Raw genomic sequence first — 25,591 nt, 5'->3', positions numbered from 1 at the left:
AGATCCTGTCCACACACACAGAGTGGGAGGGGAATGTCGGAGTTAGCTAAAACTAAGGCTGTTTTGAAAGGGTTTTGTGTGTAGCCCTGGATGTCCTGGAACTCACTGTATGGACCAGGCTGACCACAAACTCAGAGATCCTTCTGCCTCTGCCACCCAAGAATGCCACCATCTCTGCTGGGATTAAAGGTGTGTGACTTTTCTGCCTGGCTTGAAGGGTTGTTTGTTTTGTTTTTAATAACTTTTTCTTTTGAGTCAGCCTCTCCCTGTGGAACTAAAGGTCTTGAACTTAGGCTCGTTCCACCTCAGCTCCAGACTCCTGGGGTTTCAGTCAAGAGTCATCACATCCTGCTTCTTCTGAGTTTTCATGGTTCCTGGGACTCTGTTTATTTGAATTGTCCGTTAATATGCTATCTGGAAGCAGATAACATTTGGGCTAGGAATGTAATGAATAAAGGAAAAGAGCTCCCGCTAAGAACTACTTTAATCCCAGCACTCAGGAGGCAGAGGCAGAGGCAGGTGGATCTCTGAGTTCTGAGCCAGTCTGGCCTAAGGCAGTGGTGTCACCTAGTACTCCGGAGGCAGCGACGGGACAAAATCCTGTGAGTCTGATCCCAGGCCACAGGCTAGACAAGCACTCTACCTACTGGCTTAACATTCCCAGCCCTGAGGTTTATAGTTTTGTTTTGGTTTTGGTTTTTGGTGACAGGGTTTCTCTGTGTAGCCCTGGCTGTCCTGCAACTCACTCTGTAGACCAGGCCGGCCTCGAACTCAGAAATCCGCCTGCCTCTGCCTCCCAAGTGCTGGGATTAAAGGCGTGCGCCACCACTGCCCGGTTGAAGATTACGTTTTTCTATCTCGTGCAAGAGAGAGAGCAAACGGGTGATAGGCACAGAGATTTTGACATCACCGACTGCGGGAAGAAAACAGACGAGCCAATACAAGATCATGAACCAGATGAAACCCTGTCGATGAAGCTATACCCACGAAAGCTCAGAAGGCCTGCTGTCTAGAATCCTCTCTTAATTTCTTTTCTCCCGCCATCATCTAGAGATCGATACAACACCGAGACGGACTGAAGCCCCCTGCCGGTTCCACCTGACGCGGCCCCCCGCTCCCTCCCCTCGAGCGGCAAGGTTGCCGTCTCACCTGCAGCAGCTGACAGAATTAAAAAAGAGAATTCGCAAGTGTCTCACACGGCTTCCCGACGGCCCCAACGGCCCCGGCTCATTTTCGCTTCCCGGCCACGGCTTTGAATTGGCGGGAGACTACCGCGCCCAACCCCTTCTACGGAGGCCCGAGCGGGCCAAACTTGGCTCAAAGTTGAACGCGAGGCAACCGCCCCGCCCTAGTCGAAATGGAATTCCCCGAGAAGGAGAACCCAGTCTGGGACCCAGTCTTGGCCCCACCCACTTCCTAGGCTTCACGCCACGCCCTTCGAGAGACGAACCAATCACCGCCTCGAAACGCGTTGTTATAGAAACTCTTATCGCCACCCACTTTTTCTCCCAGCAAGCTGCGCGCCTGGCCAGGCCTCATCCCCTTTTTTTTTTTTTTTTNGATGGTTGTGAGCCACCATGTGGTTGCTGGGATTTGAACTCAGGACCTTTGGAAGAGCAGTCAGTGCTCTTACCCACTGAGCCATTTCACCAGCCCGAAATAATTTTTGACAGTTAGTGTTTCTCTTACTTAAGTGGTGACCGATCTGCTGGATTTAAAACATTTTCTTAACAATGTTCTCTAAACCCACTTTTATACTCCTGACCAATGTGCTTGAAGGGACGAGAACCTTCTAAGGGTGATAAGCCACTCTAGTTTGATATTTGCCGATTCTAGTTGGGGTGTACTTAAAGTCTGTCAAATGACATTTGTAGGGAGGGCTGTGGAATATGATATAAAAATTGTTGTGAACTTTGATGGTTTTGAATTAGCAAGGCCTATGGTGGGTTCTTGTCTATCGCCCCTAACATTACACTTCCCTATTTTGATTTTAACTATGATGCACACTTTTGCAAATACAAAGTGTGAACAAAGCCCAGGGGTGAGTCTTTTCACAAGTATACCTGCCTCAAAGACAATTTCAGTGCTGATGGAATTCTGATGGGTTTTGCTGATGGTTTATCAAGATGACAAAGATCTGAAGTGAATGCATTACAGATCCCGAATGTTTTGGAATGACGAAGTTAGACTTGGGAGTCTGACAGGAAGGACTTACCATCTGAAACCTTGTACTGACAGCTGAGCAAGTCCTTGCAGATCCGTGCTGGGTTTTCTCGTGTGCCGGGAGGATTCTTGATGCTGCTCAGGAGACGGCTAAGGTAGGTCAGGGTTTTGAATATGTCTGAACTGTGGCTGACCAAGGTCCCTTCAGTGTTCTGGTAACTCTGCCAAGTTATCACAAGAATCATATAAGCAAGAAGATCCTAAGAACAATCTGGACAAAGCAGAGTGAGGCTGTGATCCTAATTGCTTTCAGGGGTGTTGAAATAGGAAGGAAAGAACATATCTAACCGTGTGCATCAGCTTATTATCCCCAAATCCTAATAGGAGGTCAAAACTTAATTTGTAAGCTGACAAGAGACTTCAAGAATTATTATGCCTACTGAATCACACTTTTTAAATTCCTTATCAAATAGAGCTTCAAATTTTATTTTAAACTTTACTGTAAAATGTTGCAAGTAAAAGAAAAAAATCACACTGAAATTAACCAGAACCAAGGAATATTTAACATAGTGATTTCTTTCTTTCTTTCTTTCTTTCTTTCTTTCTTTCTTTCTTTCTTTCTTTCTTTTTTTTTTTTTTTTTTTTTTTTTTTTTTTTGTGCCATCCGGGTCTCTCGCGCAAGAGCTTTAGTCTGTGGCGAAGCTTCGAGGCGGCCGGTACTGTTGAGTGCGGGCAAGCAGAGGCGCCGCCTTCGCGGCCGGGACTCAAAAACCAAGAATGGCGGTAGGTACTAAGTGGAGCTCGAAGGCCAGGCTGGGTTTGGTTTGGTTTGGGTTGGTTTTTTTTTTTTTTTTTTTTTTTTAGTGTTTTTTTTTTATCTTTTTTTGTTGATGATTTTCTTGCTTTTTTTTTTTTTTTTTTTAGTGTGTTCCTTTAACACTCCTCGGGGCTGTTGTCCGTGCCTGTGTGTGGACAAGATGGCGCCGCGGCCGCTCGCTACCGCTCGCCATCATGGCTTCCTGCTGCAGGGAGGGGGAGGTAAGACGGTCTGGCTGCGGGTGGGGAGCCGCAGGGAATGGCTTGGGGTTGGGTTTGTGTGTGTGTGTGTCTGTCCCCACCCCCCAGAACTTTCCTCATCCCTCCCCTGACCCAGTATTTCTCCAGCAGCCCACCGAGCTGTGGGGTTTAGAGCTCTTTGAAAACCCAGACTGATGTTAGGCGTTGCGTCTCCTCAGGCTCCTGAGTTCATGCTTGGCGCTTTATCGCATTTGATCGGAAAGGGGAAAAAAAAAAAAAAAGATCAGAAGTAGCCTCCGGGACGCATCGGGTCAAAAAGGCAGGCTCCTTAAGTCGCAGTGGATAAGGACGCAGTCCTTTTATTTATTTATTTTCTTATTTATTTTTTGAGCGATCCCTCAGTGATAGGGCTACTTCCAGTTTTGCGAACCTTCTTGGTTAGAACTGGAATTCTTTTAAAGAGGAAAAAAAATTAACTAACTCCATTCCCTTGTATCTTAAAACGATTTTTTTTTTTTTTTTTTTTGAGATAGGGCTTCTCTGTAGCCCTGGCTGTCCTGAAACTCGCGCTGTAGACCAGGCTGCCCCCGAACTCAGAGATCTTTGAGAGCCGCAGCATTGTTTTAAGACCCCCCTTCCTGACCCAAATGGAGGCCGTACCTAAGTGATCCGAACAGGAAGCCCGCCCTGTTTATACTATGCTCATTGCTAATGAATCATATTATCCGGTGATAATTTGTTTCTGGTTTTCGAAAGAAAATATTCTTGTAAGCATTCTGTATTCCCTTTTACTAACAGGTTTTTTTTTAACTTCATGTTGTAAATAAGGCTCATTTTTCCTGATAGTTGGAATATTTGAAATTGGAATGGTACAGGTAGTTTTTCTGCATCTCATTAACCTCTTCCTGGGTGAATTTAGAATTTTTTTATTTTATTTTCAAAGACTTTAGGCAAGCTTTTTTTAAATTGTGCGATTAATACTTTTCTAAGTAGTGTCTTGGGCCTCATAGTAGACTTCAAGAATGATAGTGTTTTCCTCTTGTTCCATTATTTTAAGTGAAATAAATTCAGTCATTGGATTTCTGCAGTGTCGTCCACTGTGAACGTAATCCTCCAGAGAGCTGGCCTAGTATTAAATCTGCTTACCTTTCTTTCTGAAAAGGGATTTGTATGCTGTGCTTCAGCTGTTATCTAGGGTTTTCAGGATTTAAATGTGGAAAACCGGTGGCTTATAGACCCAATGATTGAACAGTACAGTTTGCAGGCAGTGATTCATGGATTTCTACTAAACTGAAGTAAAGCTGACTAATTGATATTTTGGCTTTCAGTCTCCGGGGAATGGGGAGGACACCTATTATTTCACGGGTTTAATGATGAGGTGGGTTTTATTCTGTAGTGTGTTTTGTATGTGAAATGACTGCTAGTAACCTGCGTCACACAGTGGTTCCTCTTGCTACCATGCTTCTGAGCTTACTACAGAATAAGCTTTATTGGACTAAATGTCTTTTTCTATAGTTTTCAGTTCTCATATTGGTTTTCAAAAATAGGGTTCCACGTGAGAGGCTCTAACAGGAGATTGAAAAGTTTGAGGGCAGCTTTGAACACACAGACATCTCACCCTGAGATGAGGGGTGCCTGTGGTTTGTTTGAAGTGATTTTCAAGCTGAGAAAATACCGTAGGCCAATATGAAATAGTCCTTAAGGATACAGAGAACAAGAAGGGAAAAAATGTTCTTTAGAACACTGTCGTCCTTAATAATGTAATAGAGCAGCATATATTACTAGGAGATAGTAAAGACGGGGAGATAGATGATAGTATTTTAGAAGAGTCGGCTTTTGTTTGGAATGCTTTCTGTATCTTTCTGTTCTCTATTGAGCTACAATTGGTAGCTTGTCACATAATTTATGCATTTCACCTCCAATCATAAGTTCGTCCTTTTAATTGTGTGTCCTTAACTGATGAGCCACCTTTCCTGTCCCCAAATCTGTCTTATTTTTTTGTGTGTTATTTTATTATTGGAGTCTGGTATCAGTTTTGATCCTTTTTGTGCCCCAGTAAAATAATACACTTCCTTTATTTTGGTACTTATTTTCTGAACTAATCTTCCCAAGGGAAAAGTTGGTCATGATTCTCCCTGATGAAGACTGTAGTTATCCCCTCTGAAGTCCTAAATGAGATGTTGGTAAACACTTGGTGGAAGGAGCAGCTGGTAAATACTTTTGGTTTTATGGGTGTTATTGTTTGCTTGCTTTACCAAGCTTTTTAAATATGGAAAATTATTCTTTAGCTGGGCTCAACAACACACCTTTAATCCTAGCAGAGGCAGGCAGATACCTGAGTTTGAGACTGGCCGTGGTATATTCCAGGCCAGTCAGAGCTACATAAAGAGGCCTTGTCTCAAGTAGATGGGGGTGGGGGTCTGGAGAATTGTACAGAACAGTAATGTAGTTGCCAGCTCCTGTCCTGAGTCATCTATTCTCTGGGTGAACAGATTTATTTCCCTGTTATCATGTCTAGTCAGATACCTTACCACTTCACTACAGACAAATTCAAAGCTGTTTGTTTCCAGTACCTCTTATCAAAGTTCAACTAAATGTTGGGCTTGGTGGTATCTGTAATTTCAATGCTCTGGAAGTGGGGGGGGTCAGGAGTTTAAGGGTCTGGCCTGCCGTGCTGTGTGAGATGTCGTCTCAAAATCAAACTCAACTGAAGAGAGCTTAGTTTCATGTATCCTTGAAGATGCTTTCTATTTTTCCAATCTTAATGAGTTTCTTTACTATTGCTTTTCTTTTAATTGTTTTAACATTTCATACATCAATACTGTTCTACATCATTTCCACCCCTCTTTAGTAGTACTATGGTAAAACACTTATTTGGATCTTACAGTTGTCAGAAATCGGGTTGGGTAGTTGGGTTCCCCCCACCCCCAACAATGGTGATTTAATATGGAGTTTCACATATAGGCAGTTCTACCACTGACCTACATCCTCAACCAGAAATAGCTTTAGTGATGAATTACAATTGAAATTCATTTCTTAGGCATTTATTCATGGGTTTCTGTTAAGAGTACAGAAAATAGGTAGCCTTCTGTAAACTAGAAAATGACAAGAAATTGAACCCTAGGTAAATTGGGTCTCTGTAAATATTTGTGCCATTATGTCTTTTGTTTCAGTTTTGTGTAAGTGCTGGGATTTAGCTCAGTGATAGAGACAAGCATGAGACCCTGGGTATTTAATCTTTAGCACTGCAAAAAAAAAAAAAATTTATATTGTAATATTGCCTATAAAATGCTTTAACGTGGAAACGGCTTGATGTTTCCATAGCCCAGAGCATAAATACGGAGAGGCAGAACATGTTTTGCTGTACCTCTGTGCCAAGGGGATATTTTCATTAAAGAAGGTTAATTAGGTTCTCAGGTAAGGTAATTTTCTGCTTATTCTTTTATTTTCTAGAAATACTCCTATGCTGCTTTAATATCCTATAGTTTAAGTACCTTTCTACTTTTAACAGCTCGTTTTAAATAGCTTTTTAATAATAATGAACAACAATTTGATTACTGGCAAGCATCTAAAGTTTTATAGTTTCTTTAAATATTTATTGGAAATACCTACAGTCAAGTCCTTTACATCTGTTACTTTACTACACATCCATCCACTTGGAAATCAGCCATGTTTGGGTTTTGGTTTTTCTGGTAAAACTCAACTGTCTTCATTCCTTGCCCTTTTTGAAACTAGGAGATAACTGGAAATACAATTATAAACTTGATGATTTTTGTTTTTAACTTTTAGGCTATTGATACAGAACGAGATGGATTAGCCCCAGAAAAGACATCACCGGATAGAGAAAAGAAAAAAGAGCAGTCAGACATATCTATTTCTCCTAGAGCCTCAAAACATCATTATTCAAGGTCGAGGTCAAGGTCAAGAGAAAGAAAACGAAAATCAGGTAAGGAATTTATTTAACGGGATAAAATGTATAGATAGTGGTTTGTTCTACATTTATTGAACACGCTGTATCTCTTTAACTATGTGTTGTAGCACCTGCATGGGGAGGTTTGTATTTTCTTCCATCACTTAAGCTAGAGCCCATTACTCTACAGTTAGTCACTTACCATTTACTTAAACCCCAAGCCTTGTGATACAGTCTATCTGAAGCAGGTTTGATATTTCTGTTTGGTATTTATGTATCCTTTCAAAAAGATGAAACCAGCTGAGCATAGCATACACCTTTAATTCCAACACTTAGACACTGAGGCAGAAGCATTCTATAAATACAAGGACAGCATGAATTACATTGTAGTTCCAGGCCAGCCCAGGCCAAATAGTGAAGCACTGTCTATAAACCAAAGGAGGGTAACTAGTGTGGAAGGCTATTTAAAGAAAGCAGGGCTGGGTGTGACTTCAGTTGGTAGAGTGCTTAGGTTACATAAGGACCTAATGTTGTAAAGTTAATAAACAGAAGTGAGAAAAGAGTAATTTGTTTAAAAGCTGTAACTGGGGCTTAGTCATATGTTGGTGTGTGTTTAAGTTTATTGGGCATTGTGATCACTTTTAAATTGAACATTTGCTAGCTTGATGCAACCTTGCAGGGCAGTCAAAAGTTTTAAGAGTCAACTCTGGGCTTCATAAAACCTTGCCTCAAAAAAAAAAGCCGGGCGTCGTGGCGCACGCTTTTAATCCCAGCACTTGGGAGGCAGAGGCAGGCGGATTTCTGAGTTCAAGGCCAGCCTGGTCTACAGAGTGAGTTCCAGGAAAGCCAAGGCTATACAGAGAAACCCTGTCTCGAAAAAAAAAAAATTAAAATTAAACCTTGTCGAGAGAGAGAGAGAAAATAAATATGTCTAGCTAGCATCCATTTGACTGTAGAACATGATGTCAGATGTAATCCAGCCTATTAATTTCAAAATTAGTCACCCTAATCCAGGCTAACCTCCTGTGTGCTGGCATTATATGGTCAGCCCAAACCTGGTTTGTTTGATTTTTATGTGCACAATACATGTCCATATATGTGTGTGAATAAAATATATTTATTTAGTATGTGTGTGCAAGCAGGTATTTGAAGGTAATGAGATCTTAGTGTGGGTAAAGGCACATAGATGTGTAAGCCTGACAGCCTACATTCAACCCTCAGAGCCCCATAAAAGCGAAAGGAGGGGAACCTACTACAAAAGGTTTTCCTCTGACCTTAGCTGTGGACACACACAGTAATGAGCTGGCCAGACGTGGGGTGCAGGCCGAAACAAGCTCCAGCCAGCCTCAGCCTGAGGAACATAGGAAGGCTCACTCTAGTTTAAAGTGTCGAACACAGCCTAAAGAAACTAAAAGACAAACGCCATAGCAAAACACTGTAGTTAGCCCCGATCAGAAATTTAGGAGGTAGTTGTTTTGCTTTGCCTTTTTCTTCTTTTGGTTTCAATTCAAACCTGGACCTTGTTAATCAAAGTCCTGTACTACAAGCCTTTTCATTGTTATGTCATTATGTGTTGAAGATACTATGTATCTTCGTGTAATTGGGATTCTGTTTGTGTTCACAGATAATGATGGAAGGAAGCACAGGAGCCGGAGCAGAAGCAAAGAGGTAATTAACACTTTGTCGTGAATAGGTGCTTTAATTCTTATAACGTGTCTGGTAGAAATGTTTTTGTGACTATTTGCCATTGTCAAGGTAAGTACCAAAACTTGAAATTTAAAAGGCTAAATGGGTTATAAAATAAGCATGATTTGGATTCATCATTTTTTCAAGAAGATAGTTGTTTATATGGAAAGTACCTTCAAAAGCTATTAACTTTTACTATATTGTGAAAATATTCACAATAAAAATATATGAAGAATAAACTGGATTTTTAGGCCTGTGATACAGAGCTTCCATTAATCTGAGGTCCCAGGTCTCCTTATCCTTGACAACTGCTCAAGATTTTTAAATAGCGGTCATCTTTAACCACACCCCATTTATCAACTACTTTTTCTTTATTGAAAATACCGAGTTTTCTTTCTTTTCTTTAGTTCAGTGAACCTAATACTGTTGCAATAAAAATGTGAGGGACAGTTGGAGAGGTGACATTTACAGTAAGGCCTTAGGGAGACAAAGGCAGCAGCTGGACTGCAGAGGAGCTGACTTGCCTCACCCACCTAAGAAGATGAGAGCTGAGCTACCCCGAGGAGAATTAGCAGTGAGAAAGGGAAAGAAAAAGCCTCAGGGGGCCGGGCAAGGGACTCCTAAAACAAATGTGGGCAGGGACTTCACCTCTTCCCCTAATGGAAGCTCTGTTAAGTTTTTAATTTAGGAGAGTTTTTGTGAAAATGACTATTTTGTTTAGCTCACATGATAACATTTCTATAATAAATCATACTCAGCGTGCTAATGCGCGAAGAGACTGAACTGAAGACGCTGCAGACTCAGATAGCAAAATAATAAGCCTACTTCATGATAAGGTAACTATTAGTCATTCAAACTCCTATTTCCCTTAAATAAATATATCTTAAATCAGTTAAGGGTTATAATGTTTTATAAAATTAATAGTAATGTTAAGTTTGTAAACTGATTTAAAATAAACTCTTAAAGTTTCTGGAAATTTTACTATTTAAAGCCTTTCTAGTCTACCACTATATAGCAAAGTTGAGAATGTTTTCTAAGGTCTTGTTAATAGAGAGCTGGCCATGAAACTAAGGTTTGGCTTGTGCCTCCAGGTCTCTTATTTTTCTGCAAAATAAGAAGTCACTGATCATTTTCAGATGTGTCATTGTGCATGTTCCAAAATGATTTGACTCCAATTTTTTTGGTTTATTTTTTTACTGTTAATTAACCTCAAGTCAAAAGGAACGTACTATGGGCTGTTGTGAGAAGTGCCCATGTTGTGTTATGGTGATGGTGGCCTGGATGGCACTCAGTCAAAGGATGGGATCCAGGCCCAAATGAATTACTAGGAAGCTTTGTGTCTCCGCTCCTGTTTATATGGAGTAGGAGAAAACACGTTAGACCATCTGAGTTTCTGTTACATTTAAGTTTAATACCCTGGGTCGAATGAAACTTTAAGCTTTAAATACAAGGTGGGTTTTCCAAGTTTGGGTTGGGAAATAAATATTACTTAAAACTTACAAATTTGGCATTTGAGTGGCAAGAGTTGAGATTTGATCATCAGTTAACTTCAAAGTATATGTTTTATGACACAGGAATTGTTACCCCTGACTTACCTTAAAATGATAGTTATTTTCCACCCTGGGCTCATAGAATGTAGTAGAGCTCTAAGCCTGTTGGAATTGATGCAAGCTAAGTGGTTGCTCCACTGTTTATAGACATTGAAAGATAAGGTCTTTGGAGAGAATGTAGCTAGTTAAAGGGAGATATTGCTTCTCTGCCTAACTTGAAATAGTAGGAAGTCTAAAGCTTTTATTAAAGTATACTTTTCTGCTTAGTTTGAAGTGCATTTTGTAGTATAGCTTTGCTTTTACCTGTTATCTCTTCTCTTTTTGCTATTATTGGGAATTGAGCCTAAGACTTTATGCATGGCATGCTAGTGAAATGCTCTGCTACTAAGCCATATTCCATAGTTGTTACTTTTTACCTGATTGGTGTTTTGTGAGTTTGTTTGGTCTTCCCCCCCACCTCTATATTTTTTTCAAGACAGGGTTTTTCTGTTTAGCAGCCCTGGCTGTCCAGGAACTTGATTTGTAAACCAGGCTGGCCTCACAGATACCCACCTGCCTCTACATCCTGAGTGCTGGGATTAAAGATGTGAGCCACTGCTCCCAGCTGTGTTTTAGTGTCTAAAATAATTTTAATTGTTTAAAATGGATTTAGAAGTGGGCTTGGTTTGGTTTTGTTTAAATTTTTTTCTTAATAAGGATTCTACTTGAGCTATGTCTATCCATTGTTTTTAAAATACTAAAGTAACAAATTGCAATTTTGTGTCTTAATAAGAAAGTTATAATTACTATGCAACCTTTAGGTGATGATGAAACTAGATTTTATTTGCCACACATTCCTAAGGTTACTAATGTTGCATCACAACATTTTTGTTTACTGATACCCATACTAACTCTTTTTGTTGCACTATTTTCCTGAAAGAACCAACTTCTTGTTAAAACAGGGAAGAAGACATGAATCCAAAGATAAGTCCTCTAAGAGACACAAGTCCGAGGAGCACAGCGACAAAGATCATTCTTCTGACAAAGGAAAAGAGCGATTAAATTCATCTGAGAATGGTGAGGACAGACATAAACGCAAAGAAAGGAAGTCATCGCGGGGTAGAAGTCACTCAAGGTCTAGATCGCGTGAAAGGTAACTAGTTTTGCTGTAGTATAATGCCTTGCAGTAGCTTTAACGTCATAGCTAGCTTAGGGTTATATACATGAGTCTTAAGTAGGATATTAATTATTTCTTAGTATCTTGATGTAGTTCTTTTTCAGCTGATAGCTAAAGGCTTAGGGTATAGTAGACAGATCCAAAGCCGTGGGAATCAGTCGTCAGTACTGAAAGAAGAATGCTTTGGGGCTTTTTCATAAATCTAAAAGTGGCTTCCAAGAAGCTGAGAGATGGTTTAGACATTTAATTAGTGGCTAAATCACATTTAACCTCTTCAGATATCTTCCCCCCCCCCCCAGACGGTTTCTCTGTATAGCCCTGGCGGGCCTCGAACTCAGAAATCCACCTGCCTCTGCCTCCCGAGTGCTGGGGTTAAAGGCATGCACCAACACGCCCGGCTCTCTTCAGTTATCTTGAAAAGTTATAGTGTTAAACTTTATTAAGCCAAGAATTATTCTTTTATAGGATTGATATAGAAGTTGTTCCCTCTTTAACATCTGATTTATATTTTGATGGCTTTGGGGGGGTGAGGGTGAAGATAGGGTTTCTTCATATAACTTCCATTCCTTGGTGAGTAGACCAACCAGGCCAGTCTCAAACTCAGATTCACAGGCCTTCACCTTTTATTATTCTTGAGGCAAGGGTCACTCTCTAGCACAAGCTGTCCCAGAACTCACTATATAGCTTAGATTGGCCTCAAACTTCTGAGCTACTATTACTAGTATATATTATTATATCCCACCTACAGACTTGAAATTGTCCCGGTATTTCTTTAGAGTGCTGAGTTACAATATTTAGTCACAGTGAAACAGCTTTTGGAAAATGGGGGTCATGATTCAAATGTGTGGGCTATTTTGGTGTCTATTGGTGTTTTGCTTTCATGTATGTGTCACACATGTGTAGCTGGTGTCTATGGAGACCAGAAGAGCATTGAATTCCCTGAAACTGGACTTAGGTAGAGGAGGTGTTCAGACTCTCTGGAAAACAAAACACTGGGCCTTCTCTCTCGCTCACTCACCTTGATAAGTTTTTTTTTGGTTTTTGTGAGACAGGGTTTTTTTGGTTGGTTTTTGTTTTTGTTTTTTTGGTTGTTTGGTTTTTTTTTGTTTTGTTTTGTTTTGTTTTGAAACAAGGTTTTTCTGTGTAGCCCTGGCTGTTCTGGAACTCACTTTGTAGACTAGACTGGCCTCGAACTCAGAAATCTGCCTGCCTCTGCCTCCCGAGTGCTGGGATTAAAGGTGTGTGCCACCACGCCCGCCTCTGTTGTTTTTAAGAACTCTATTTTAACATTGTTACATTCAGTAAGGTCTGGGCAATATTAGTATGATATCAAATATTTTGGTATGTTTATGTCTTGACTTAAACAAGGTTCATTTTCCTTTTTCAATTTGTTTTTGTTTGTTTGTTTTTTTAATAATCTTTGACGAATTTTTATTAAGAAATATTGTGGTGCCGGGCGTGGTGGCACATGCCTTTAATCCCAGCACTCAGGAGGCAGAGGCAGACGGATTTCTGAGTTCGAGGCCAGCCTGGTCTACAAAGTGAGTTCCAGGGCAGCCAGAGCTATACAGAGAAACCCTGTCTTGAAAGAAAAAAAAAAAGAAATATTGTGGTTTTCTTCCATCAATCTGTTGTGTTTCTAATGATGTCAGAAGCAGCTGGATCAATGATGGCCAGTGTGTATGCTCTGAAGTGTTTTTCCTGTGCCTTGTTCAGTATTACCATTGCAGTGATAGACCTTAATTTTAGCCAACATAGCATATTTCAGATTAGCTAAAAGCTGATAAGTTGAAAAGAATGACCATTTGCACTCCAGAATCTGAGTCTATTTGTCAACCCAGCATGTAATTCACTCTTTTTTTTAACAAGTCAGCATTTAAAGTGAATCCAGCCAGGCAGTAGTGGCGCATGCCTTTAATACCAGCATTTGGGAGGCAGCGACAGGTGGATTTCTGAGTTTGAGGATAGCCAGGGCTATACAGAGAAACCCTGTCTCGAAGGGGGAAAAAAAAAAGTTGGGTTGGGGAATCCAACTGCAGGGTTTGGTTTGGTTTGTTTGTCGAGATGGCTAGAGGCGAATAAAGCTCCCTTTCCTATCTTGTTATATAAACAATGCAGTTTTTTTCCTGTCTTGATAGCATATTTTGGGTTTTTGGTTAACTACCTTATCTGCTATAGAATGGAATTTTCAGGAATTATGAGGATCAAAAGGTCAAGGTCTGCCTGGGATCTGTAGCAAGAACCTGTGCTATCTTGTGAGCGATCATGAGTTTGTACACTTGAATTTCAGGCGCCATCGCAGTAGAAGCAGGGAAAGGAAGAAGTCTCGATCAAGGAGTAGGGATCGGAAAAAATCTCGATCCAGAAGCAGAGACNGGAAGAAGTCAAGATCTAGAAGCAGGGATAGAAAACGAAGGATCAGAACACGTTCCCGATCAAGATCCAGACACAGGCATAGGACTAGAAGCAGGAGCAGATCAAGGAGTCGAAGTCGGTAAGTGTTTATTATCCTGAGTAAAGTATAGCAGACTTATTACTGTTTAGCTTTTCTCAATTTGTATGCAACAATTTTATTTGCTGATTGACCTAATATACTTTAATAAATCACTACATCATCATAAAAAGAAATGTAGGTCCTAGTTGTTATGTCTCAGTGAACATGCTTTAGTATACTTTGTCCATGAATTCTGTGCCTTGAGCAACAAAGAAAAGTGCTATACATCTCCTTACACATATGAAGGTATAAGTAACCTAAAGTCACTATGGTCTTTTTTTTACCACTGTGCATGTCAGACCTTTTGGATTTTGTTTTTCTAATTTATCTATTTGATTTTTTAATGTTTTCGAGTAGTTTTGCTTGAATGTATGTGTGCCACTGCATGCATGCATAGTGTCTGAGGTCAGAAGAGGACTTGGAACTAAAGTTATGGGTAGTTGAGAACCTCTGTATGGATACAGTGAATTGAATCCTGGTTCTCTTCTCTCCTTAGCCATCTCTGGCCACTGGGGGAAGGTGTCTATGTGCGCTTGTACATGCATGCACATGCTCTTCTAGTGGTGAAAACCTAAAGCTTGCCATGTCAGCTAGCCTGGCTGGAAGCTCTTGGGATTCCCAAATGCTAGGGTTACAGCCATGTCCAGCTTTTTTCATAAGCTGTGGGGATTTAAAATCAGGTCCTCTTGCTTTCACAGCAAGTATTGCTTCATACTGAGCCAGCTTCTTTCTTTGGGGGGGGGGTCGCTATCTATTCTTTTTTAGATTGTAGTGTGTGTTATGGTCAAGGTAAGAGCCTCACTGTCGCCTTTGGCTGGCCAAAAATGCCAAGCTATCCCCGGCTTCCCTGTGAGTGCTCGGATTAGAATTTTGGGGTTTGTATTTGGATAAAGGGTCTCTATATAGTTCTTAGTCCTGACGGTCCTATGGAGTTCTCTGTATAGACGAGGCTGGTCTTCAGTTCTAAGACTTCTCCTGCCTCTGCCTCCCTAGAGCTGGAACTTTTCTTAAGCATATTAATATTTTTTCTTTAAAGATTAGTTTATTTTATATGTGTGAGACCACTGTGGTTGTCTTCAGACGCAGCACAAGGGGGAATCATATCCCATTACAGATGGTTGGGAGCCACCATGTGAGTGCTGGGAATTGAACTCAGGACCTCTAGAGGAATAGTCAGTGCTCTTAACTACTGAGCCATCTCTCCAACCCCTTGTTTGTTTATGAGATTGCTTTATTTGCATTTCTGTCCTACTTTTCCACCCTCCAGTATACCCCTCCCCGCTCTCCTTCAAATTCATGGCTATATTCTTCATTAGTTGTTGCTAAGTATTATAATTCTATATACATACATATAAATATACTCTGTAACTTGTTTTCAGGCAATTAGTTTACTCTGACATTTGTTATGGGTCTAAGTAACCTTTTAAGATTAGGTTTTATATATCGGTACGTATTTACCGTGTATGCAAATGCTGGTGGATTTTAGAGGTCTCTTTAAATACCATGGCCATATTGTCAATTTCCAAGATGCAAGAAGGAAGTTCAGGGCTGGTGAGATGGCTCAGCGGCTAAGAGCACTGACTGCTCTCCCGAAGGTCCTGAGTTCAAATCCCAGCAACCACATGGCGGCTCACGACCACCCATAATGAGATCTGACGGCCTCTTCTGGCACATCTGAAGTCAGCTACAGTGTACTTATGTATAATAATAAATAAATCTTGGGGCTGGAGCAAGCAGGGACTGAGCAAGTGGGTCTGGCCAGAGCAAACAGAGGTCCTAAAAATTCAATTCCCAACAACCACATGAAGACTCACAACCATCTGTACAGCAGCAGTGTACTAACATACATAACATAAATAAATACATCTTTTTTTTTTTTTTTAAGTCCAATACAATATGACTTGGTAGCCTACTTTGAGAGTCTAACCCTCAATAGTTTATTTTAGGCATATTTAAGCATAGCATTTTCTGGTGACAACTCAATCCAGTGCCTACTAAATAAGTTGAAACTTTTGTGTAGTACAAGTGACATCTTCCATAAAGATTGGTTCTACAGATGCAACTAAGGGCATTTAAAAGGATAGTGCTATAGATTGACAGAGATAGACTCAAGGTAAGGGTCTGGAACTGGTGGCATGACCATCCATACAGGTAGCCCAGAGATCACCAGGCTATTAATTTGAACCACATCCATCTCTTGCCTTTTGGGCAGAAAACATGTTATATTTCTCTCCCTTTGAAGAAACAGAGTTTAACTTTACTGGTTTCCTTCCTGCACAAGGACCTGTTTGCCTTATACAAGTTGAAGCCAGCAGAGGACACCTAAATCCCTTGTGTCTGGGATTACAGGCAGTTGTTAAGCACCCAGCCTGAACTTCAGTCTTTTTTTTTTTTTTTTTTTAAGATTTATTTATTTATTATATGTAAGTACACTTATTTTATGTAAGTACACCCCAGAAAAGGACGTCAGATCTCATTACGGATGGTTGTGAGCACCATGTGGTTGCTGGGATTTGAACTCAGGACCTCTAGAAGAGCAGTTGGTGCTCTTAACTGCTGAGCCATCTCTCCAGCCCCTGAACTTCAGTCTTAATAACAGCAAGTACTCTTATTGTCTGAGCCCAACTCGAACCCAATGGATGAGTTTTTTTCTATTGCATTTTTCTAACCTAGTGATTAATAACTATTATCTGAGATGTTAATAACTCAGCTTAAAAAATAGGAATATTTGAGTCCTCATTGTGTACACACAAACATACAGGATGAACAGTGTTTGAATTAACCTTTGTATCACTCAGTATACAGGTAGAAAGTTGGAAATAGCCAGTGTGATTCCAGCTATAACATGGGTGGTGTTAACTGGCCGTGCGTATGAGAAATTTAGAATTACTTTATAAAGGATGTATTGATTATTAGGGATAGAGATGATTCAGAGGTTACGAACTGGCTGCTCTTAATTCAGTTCACAGCACTCATGGCTTCTTACAACATCTATTTACTGTAGAGATAGAAAGAAGAGAATTGAAAAACCAAGAAGGTTTAGCAGAAGCCTAAGCCGGACACCTAGTCCTCCTCCCTTCAGAGGCAGAAACACAGCAATGGATGCCCAGGAAGCACTAGCTAGGAGGTATGTATCTTTTCCCATGTAATTTGTATTTTTTTCCTTTTCAACTTTTAAGTGGCTGGTCAATTGTATAGACAAGCTTTTAACCCAGAATAATCCTACCTTCCTCCAAAAAAATCCTAACCATAAATGCTTTTGTACATTTATAATACAGAACTATCTGAGTAGGTTTTTAGTTGGTGATTTTGTCGGTTTTTAATTTGCACATTCAAGAAGACAAGTTTTTGCCTTTGGGGTTAACTGATTTTTTTTTTTAATCACATATTTAGGCTTTTAATGTCTTTTGTTTGAATTTGAGGACTTTGAGTTAGAAATATGGCTCAAGGACCTCTTGTCTTTTCCCTTTTTCTCTTAAGACAAAACACCTGAACACTTGAGATTTTTGTCACCAGTTTTTAGATTTAGTAGGTACACATCATAATCCACTTTATTATCTTGTAGTGTAGAAAGAATGTTGCATTTCCAAAGTTTCTGAGTGCCTGGTGGTGGTTGTTTAGCCACATTAGAGCAAGTCGATAACTGAAATATGCAGGAGCCAGAGAGCGAAGAACATGTTTGCAATTTTTGCATATTCTGAAAATTATACTTTTTGGATTTGGGTTTTTTTCTTTTTTTTCTTACAAAATTGAGCTTGTATTTTTTTTTCATTATAAAAATACAGTTATCACAGTGTAACCTGATGTGCTGCTGCCCTGTGAAGCCAGCCTGGCAGAAACTCCTCTGAACAGCAGCAAAGGTGTGAGCTCACCCCTTCTTCATCCGTTCACCTTAGTGAATGGAGTTGGTTCCGACCTGCAATGGCCCTACAAGTGCAACCAATAGTTGTCTTGTTTGGAGCGACGGAGTTGTGGAAATCTAATTTATAATGATTTGTTTATTAACTGACAATATTTTCCAAGCATTGAAATTTGTTATTTCTTACATACATCTATTATATTTTCTTTTTTAACTGTTACTAAGGTAAAGTTATAGACTGTTGTATATGTTGGTATTCATCGTTAATTATTGCATTAAGAAGCAGGAGAATCAATTCAGAGTCATTCTTGACTATATCAATACTTTAAGGACAGTGTTAGTCCTATGTAAGACCAAAAAAAAAAAAATAGAAATTTGTTAACTACTATCAAGCCATTTGATATAGATTATCAGTGATGGAAACCCCTCTAAAAGAAATGTGTGAAGTGTTGGTTCATGCCTTTAATCCCAGTACTTAGGAGGCAGAAGTCCATAAATGTCTTGAGTATAAATCCTGCCTGGGCTACATAGAGAATTCTAGGACATCAGGGGCTATCTGCTGAGAGACCGACTCAAAAACAAAACAGAGAAACATGTAAACATGTTTCTTTTGTTTGGTTTTCAGTGTCAGAATATAAAGCAGTTTTGAAAAAATATGATCTGTGGCCTATTTTACTAATTAACATAATTAGAAACTTGCTCTCAAAGATTATCTTAATGTGCTTAATAAAGAAAAAAGGGATAATAGGTTATGACATATCTTGTGTAATTTAAATTAAGTACTTGTTAAAGCAAGTATCTGCTGATCAGTTCACTGTGGCACACATCTCTAATTCTAGCATTTGGCTGATATCATATATTTAAGGTCATTCTCACTACCTGAGTTCGAGGCCATGTGAGATAGATGCCTTCTAGAAAGAGAAAAATTGAAAATACCTGTTAACTGTCACTATAATGCATATGTGTCACAAAACAAAACAAAAATAACCTTTTCCTCAGTCCTGCCTGGTTTGAACCACATTAATGAAACATAACATTTGAAAGGGGTTTCTCATTCAAGGACTGGGATTAATCTGCTGTATAAGAAATGAATCTGAACAAACATGGTAATTTAGTGTAAAGTATAATTTCTTTTGTTTTATATTGAAATTTATATTCTATGTTACCAGTTATTTTCTTAGTCATAGATTTCCTAATTTGGTTTGTCCTCTATTAGATTGTGATGAAAGGTTTTTTGCATATCATCTTCTAAATTAAAGATTATTATGATCCCTTCTTTGAATATAAAACAGATGAATTGTTTTTACCCAGGGTCATTCTTTCCCAAGCATTATTCTTTATAAACACTATTTTGCCACTTGCTTCAGCATACACTATTATTTACATAACACCAGTATGAGGTTTGCAGCTTTAATTTTCTTCTTTGGGTTTTTCGAGACAGGGTTTCTCTGTGTAGCCCTGGCTGTCCTGGAACTCACTGCAGCTTTGATTTTATCTTTGCTTTCATAGCCAGTACTGACAGGAATTGGAGACTGTTTGGATTATTAATTTCATTTGCTGGTTTTTAAAGCAGGGTAGCCCTAGTTGTTCTGTAACCCAGAGTGGCCTTGAACTCACTAAGATCATCCTGTGTCTCCCAACTTCTGAGGTAAAGGCATATTCCACCTGACTGTTTTGATTTTTCTAGACAGGGTTTCACCAAGTAACTCTGCTTTAATCTTCTGCGTGATGACATTTCATGTATGTGTTCCCTTGGCCGCCTAGGGAGTTTTATATTTTGTACTATTTAAGTAGGCGTGGGGAGGGGGTCTGCTTTTAATCTTTGGTTTTTGAGTCAAGAGGTGGTGCACAAGCCTTTAATTCCAACATTTAAGGAGGCAAAGGTAGGAAGATCTTGAATGAGGAGGCATCCTGGTCTACAGAACTAATGCCAAGACAACCAAAGAAACCCTGTCTTGGAGCCAGTTGGGGGTAGTTATTGTTGCAGACACCTGTAATCCCACTGTGTCAGACTGTCTCTGTCACAAGTATTTCTTTGAATAGCCCTGTAATTTAAGGTTGGCATAGATAACATGAGCCTTAACTTTATAAAAAGAGTTTGAGAATTATGCTGAAATATTCGTTATCTGACTGGTACAATCTATGTAGGAGGAATGTGATATTTATTCAAGCTGTATGTACAAAATGTTTGCGTGTGTACCATGATGGTACATAACTTGGTTTTACATCAAATTGTTTTACATTGTCTTTGATAGGTTAGAAAGGGCAAAGAAATTACAAGAACAACGAGAAAAGGAAATGGTTGAAAAGCAGAAACAACAAGAAATGGCTGCAGGTAACTTACTATGAATTGTGTGGTTATAACCCTTATCGCTGCTTGTTAACAAGGTACTGCATAAATATCTTACCTGCTTTCGTGTTCTCAAAACTCATTTTGTGTTCCTGAATAGTGGCGCTTGCCTTTAATCCCAGCACTTGGGAGAGGCAGAGCAGGTGGATCTCAACAGAGTGAGGCCCTGTCTCAAACAAAAACAAAACCCCAAAACTTTGGGTACAGATATATATGGTTGTAGAGAGAACTCAGGGTGCGCCGCCAGACAGGCGCTCTGCTGCTGATCTATTGTGGTAAGATTTTATCGTGAGGGTAGTTGGTGTCGGTGCATGCCTTTAATACAAGCACTTCTTTGCACTAAGGATTGGCAAGGGCAGGTACATCTCTGGGTTTGAAAGACAGCCAGGACTGCAAAGAGAAACTGTGTGCCTGTGTTGGATTAAGGGGATATGCTTGGTTTTAATTACATTGGGTGTGTTTTGGGTAGCCATTTTCTTGGTGTAGGCACCTTTATTTTATGTATATGTAATTACACTATAGCTGTACAGATGGTTGTGAGTCTTTATGTGGGTGTTAGGATTTGAATTTAGAACCTCTGCTCACTCCGGTCAACCTTTCTCCCTCCGACCCAAACATTTATTTAATATTATAAATTACTGCAGTGTAGCTGTCTTCAGACACACCAGAAGAGGGCATCAGACCTCATTACAGGTGGTTGTGAGCCACGACGTGGTTGCTGGGATTTGAGCTCAGAACCTTCTGGAGAGCAGTCAGTGCTCTTAACTGCTGAGCCATCTCTGCAGCCCAGTCTTTGGATTTTTAAGACAGTCCCCTGGACCTCGGCCAGGCCTTAAATGTGTGCTCTTCCTATGGCAACTCCTAGGTGCTACTTAGGGGTGAGGGTGTGCCGCTGCACCCAGCTCTCTCAGTTGGAGGCTTGTTTGGGTTGGTTTGGTTTTTGTTTGCTTGGGGTTGTTGTTTGGTTTGGTTTTTGTTGGGTGTTTGTGTCTGTGTATAAGCATCCATATGCCTTTGTATATATGCATGTATAAGTCAGGACTCCTTCTGGAACCACTTCTTGCTCCTTCCTTCGAATTCTGGGAACCAATCTTAGGTGACCAGGCTTTTCTTTTTACCCACCAAGCTCTCTCAGTGACTCATGAGCAGCTAATTTCTTAATAAGTGAATAATGGTTATTCTTTGTATAAAAACTTGATTCGCTTGTTTCATGTGTTTGAGAACTTTTAAGCGTGGTATGTATGTTGACTGTGATCTAACCTCTCAGGAGGCTCATGGCAAACTCAAAGCTAGACAGAGCTGTAACATAGCAAGACTGTCTTCAAAAACAAAGTATCAGAGAAGGAATTGGGGTTGGGGCAGGGGAGGTGTCAAGACAGGATTTTTCTGTATAGCTCTGGCTGTCCTGGAACTCACTCTGTAGACCAGGCTGGCCTCGAACTCAGAAATTCACCTTTCTCTGCCTCCCAAGTGCTAAAATTAAAGACGTGTGCCACCACTGCCCCCTATTTTAAGAGGCTTACATCCTGTCAGAAAATGATTCCTCGGGGCAGTTTCTGAGCTTTTTTTTTTTTTTTTTTTTTTTTTTTTTTTTTTTTTTTAAAAACACCATACCTTATATAGCAAGTACCAAGCCAGTCTGGTTTATATATATTCCTTGTCTTGGAAGAAGAGGACCGGGGAGCCAGCTAGGCTCTTAGCAGCAGCTACTCTGGCTACTTTTTTCATTGGTCCTGGGGTTGATTCCTAGCACCCACATTACAGTTCATAGCCAATTGGAGGTCCAATTCCAGGAGATCCAATGCTTTCAAGTTCTTTTTGGCACCAGACATGCATGTGGTAAATACACATACATGAAGGCAAACATATCTTTGAAGGTAGTGAGCTATGTTCTGAATTTCTAACTTATAAGAATCTAGAACTTCTCTAGAATTTGACAATGCCATCTGTTAGGTATGAACGATGCCCTAAATTGTTCTTATTCTAAAGTTTTAATTAAAATTGCTACTGGTGCTCTAGTTCATTTCTACTAAAATCATGCCTTCCTATTGAGTACATTTCTTTGGGGATAATGAGCAAGTATCTATTGATGAACATGTGAAGATGTTTAATTCATTTTGTGCTAACATATTTAGTGGAAAATATCCTGCCATTTTACAAATTGTAAAGTTTTATATACAAACACTATTTTTGTGGGAATTAGATTGCTTATGTCTTTAAAAATCCATTGTGCTTTTTCAGCAGCTGCAGCCACTGGAGGTTCTGTTCTTAATGTTGCTGCACTGTTGGCATCAGGAACGCAGGTTACTCCTCAGATAGCTATGGCAGCTCAAATGGCAGCCCTGCAAGCTAAAGCCTTGGCAGAGACTGGCATNGCAGTGCCCAGCTACTATAACCCAGCAGCTGTGAATCCAATGAAGTTTGCTGAGCAAGAGAAAAAGAGGAAAATGCTCTGGCAAGGCAAGAAAGAAGGCGTAAGTTCTTGTGTACTCTTGTCATCTGAACACTGCTAGTAATTTCATAAAAACAAACTAAAAACTAAAATGGAAGTTATTGTTTTCAAGAACTTATTTTATAAGCAAGTTTGGCATGATTACTTAAAATTGAAAATGTGTGTATTTGTCCAACTTAGAAAAAAAAGTCTCATTTGCATGATTCTTGGTTGTGACCTTCACAGGTAACAATTGTATTATAATTTCAAAAGACTGAAATCATTTGAACCAAGCTTTTGAAGAATGCTAGTTATTTTATTTTCATATGCTTATAAGGGGTGGGTAGCAGGTACTAATAAGCAGCTTAAATGTCCTTCCTTCACAACTCCGTAAGTGTTAAAGAGAGGTAAAAATTCTAGTAGAAGAATACTTTAAATGCTATCATTTTCTTTTGGCTGTATCATGGCCTTTATAAATTAATGAACTATTAAGTTTTATATATTCTAAAATCCAGTGCTTCTTAACAGGACAAATCTCAGTCTGCTGAAATCTGGGAAAAATTGAATTTTGGAAACAAGGACCAAAATGTCAAATTTAGGAAGTTAATGGGCATTAAGGTGAGTAGTGCTTTTGGGTTGATCCTTTCTGTGTTCCTGGAAACATTAATTTTCAACCTCAAGGTATTTCAGTGGTGTGTTGTCAGTTCCAAAGTATCTTACTGAAAATATCTCCGTTCTCCAGGCTAATCTCATAGCCATGACTATGCCGTGTCCTTACACTTAGAAAATGAATGACCAAGCCTGCTGATGCTACCTAATGAGACCCTGTATTAACATTCTAAATCACACCTGGCATGGTGGCTCACACCTTTTTAATCCTAGCACTTCAGGACACAGAGGCAAGTGGATCTCTGAGACTAGCCTAGTCTACATGGAGAGTCTAGGACAGCCAGGTCTCTTGTTACACAGAGAAACCCTGCCTCAGAGAAAAGAATAAATGTCTATTTTATCTTTTGAAGAAAGTTAAACAAGATTAATGAATTTGCTGGGGAAATACTGGTGGTCTTACAGATTATTTGGTGGGACCTTTAACAAAGAGTAACTTCTATCTGCTAGTGGCTAGCCCCACCTCCACTCTTCTTCCCAGAATGCCTGCAATCTTTTTTTCTGTAAAACCCAATTTTAAAATAGAAAATACTTTTGTCCCTGAAACAGACCTACCCCGCCTTCAATTTACTTATGGCAGTTATATATGTGCTCAGTCTTAGGTGCAGTATCCTTTACCACACTGCTTATAATAGGCTATTGTGATATGTTCCCAGCACTTAGAAGGCGGAGGCAGGCAGATTTCTGAGTTTGAAGCCAGCCTGGTCTACAAAGTGAGTTCCAGGACAGCCAGGGCTACACAGAGAAACCCTGTCTCATCTCGGGGAAGAAAAAAAAAAGCAGTTGTTCTTCCAGAGGCCACAGGTTTGATTCTTAGCATCCACATGAAAGTTCAGAACTGTCCATGTCTAGTCTCTAGGGCACCACGACTCAAACAGTACGCCTGTGTTCCTGATAATAATGGTTTAAAAGTTAACATCTTTTCTGTCTGGTATTTAGAGTGAAGATGAAGCTGGCTGTAGCTCTGTTGATGAAGAAAGTTATAAGACTTTGAAGCAACAAGAAGAAGTTTTTCGCAATCTTGATGCTCAGTATGAAATGGCAAGATCACAAACCCACACACAAAGGGGAATGGGTTTGGGTTTCACATCTTCAATGCGTGGAATGGACACGGTTTGAAAAAAATATCAATTTGGGACTTTAAAGACTTGTTCTGATGTTGGGTCCTTGTTCACCAAACAGCTAGTATTCTAGCTTGCATGGGTGTTGCATTGACTTTAATTTATTGAAAAATACGATTTTTTTGTAAATATCAGATCAGTGATACTGGTGTTAGTGTTGTAATCAGGTTAAACCCACTTCCATTAAACTTGACAGGACTATAGAAGGACAATATTTTTTAGTTCATGAANTCTACTTTTCAAATNTATTAAAGCTTCGGGTGGGATAAAATCTCATACANAGNTTTTCTCGTGTCNGCTGTCTTGTGTACTTTTGTACTTAACCTTGTACAGTTATTTTCATCTCTTGAAACATGAAAGAAATGTTATGTAGATGTTCTTTAGAAGATCTGGCCATTTGGTNCATAATCCTGCACACAAGCTGGGCAGTGATAATAAAAATGGTTTTCTCAAAACTGGTGTTAATTTAAGTTACCTGCTGTTTGGTTTGGGGAAGGGTTGGTTGGTTGGTTTTATAATTAAAAAACTGGTTATAAATACCTTTTTACAGCATCTATTATAAGGTGTAGACACTATATACAATACCACAGTGAGCTGTAAAGGGAGGGTGAGTGGAACATATTAAAATAGTACTGTTTCTACTGTAAGGCAGAATTGGTGTGCAGTATTTGTTAATCCATGTTAATCAGGAAATAGACTAAAGTATTAAAGGGATGTGAGCACTTTTACTCAAATAAAGTGCCTTATAACAAGTCCATTGTATGCTATTTGCTCATTATCCCTTTTGAGGTATTGTTCAGCAGGAACTAAGACATGAGAAAGGGGGGAAAAACATAGCTCACACTTTTAATCCCAGCACTTGAGAGACAGGTATATGGCTGAAAGTTATAGGCCAGCCTGGTCTAATAGTACAATCTTATCTCAAAAAAAAAAAAAAAAAAAGCCACACAGGAAAACAACTTTGTGATATCTCAGGGCCTGTTGGCTAGAGCTCTGCTTTGTGGTGGGTAGTCATATAAGGGACACCCAGCTTAACATAGTATTATTACCATATGGTAAAAGACAATTGGTGTAAAGACCTACAAGTGATGAAATAGAAGTCTGTCTAAGACTATTAAAATTCCCTCTTGAGCCGGGTGTGGTGGCGCATGCCTTTAATCCCAGCACTTGGGAGGCAGAGGCAGGCGG

The 25,591-nt window shown here is 39.7% G+C and overlaps 2 protein-coding genes across 5 annotated transcripts in view; one reads left to right on the top strand and one right to left on the bottom strand.

The window, feature by feature from the left end:
- Kntc1 (kinetochore associated 1) overlaps positions 1–1,228 on the bottom strand; it is a 74,043-nt gene extending 72,815 nt beyond the window's left edge. Inside the window, exon 1 of the mRNA XM_021222668.2 lies at positions 1,150–1,228. The gene's annotated coding sequence lies outside the window, so the exon portion shown is untranslated. The remainder of the gene's footprint in view (positions 1–1,149) is intronic.
- A 1,589-nt stretch (positions 1,229–2,817) lies between these two features.
- On the top strand, positions 2,818–25,137 carry Rsrc2 (arginine and serine rich coiled-coil 2). 4 transcript variants are annotated; one of them, XM_021186799.2, is made up of 11 exons: positions 2,834–2,946; positions 6,970–7,126; positions 8,715–8,758; positions 9,535–9,612; positions 11,246–11,458; positions 13,773–13,976; positions 16,981–17,103; positions 20,091–20,170; positions 22,430–22,659; positions 23,145–23,234; positions 24,222–25,137. In XM_021186799.2, the coding sequence occupies exons 4-11, from the start codon at positions 9,605–9,607 to the stop codon at positions 24,399–24,401; spliced, it is 1,128 nt and encodes a 375-aa protein (XP_021042458.1). In that variant the 5' UTR covers positions 2,834–2,946; positions 6,970–7,126; positions 8,715–8,758; positions 9,535–9,604; the 3' UTR covers positions 24,402–25,137. The 4 variants fall into 4 exon arrangements, with proteins under 4 accessions (XP_021042453.1, XP_021042452.1, XP_021042458.1 ...); XM_021186794.1 differs by lacking the exon at positions 9,535–9,612 and having other exon boundaries at positions 2,818–2,946; positions 11,268–11,458; positions 24,222–24,858; XM_021186793.2 differs by lacking the exon at positions 9,535–9,612 and having other exon boundaries at positions 2,819–2,946; positions 11,268–11,458; positions 22,427–22,659; positions 24,222–25,136.
- Positions 25,138–25,591: the final 454 nt, after the last annotated feature.

Source organism: Mus pahari, chromosome 23, assembly GCF_900095145.1.
Source record: "Mus pahari chromosome 23, PAHARI_EIJ_v1.1, whole genome shotgun sequence".
Lineage (NCBI taxonomy): Eukaryota > Metazoa > Chordata > Mammalia > Rodentia > Muridae > Mus > Mus pahari.
The sequence above is the reverse complement of the archived record's forward strand: the minus strand, read 5'-3'. Positions and strand labels throughout refer to the sequence as shown.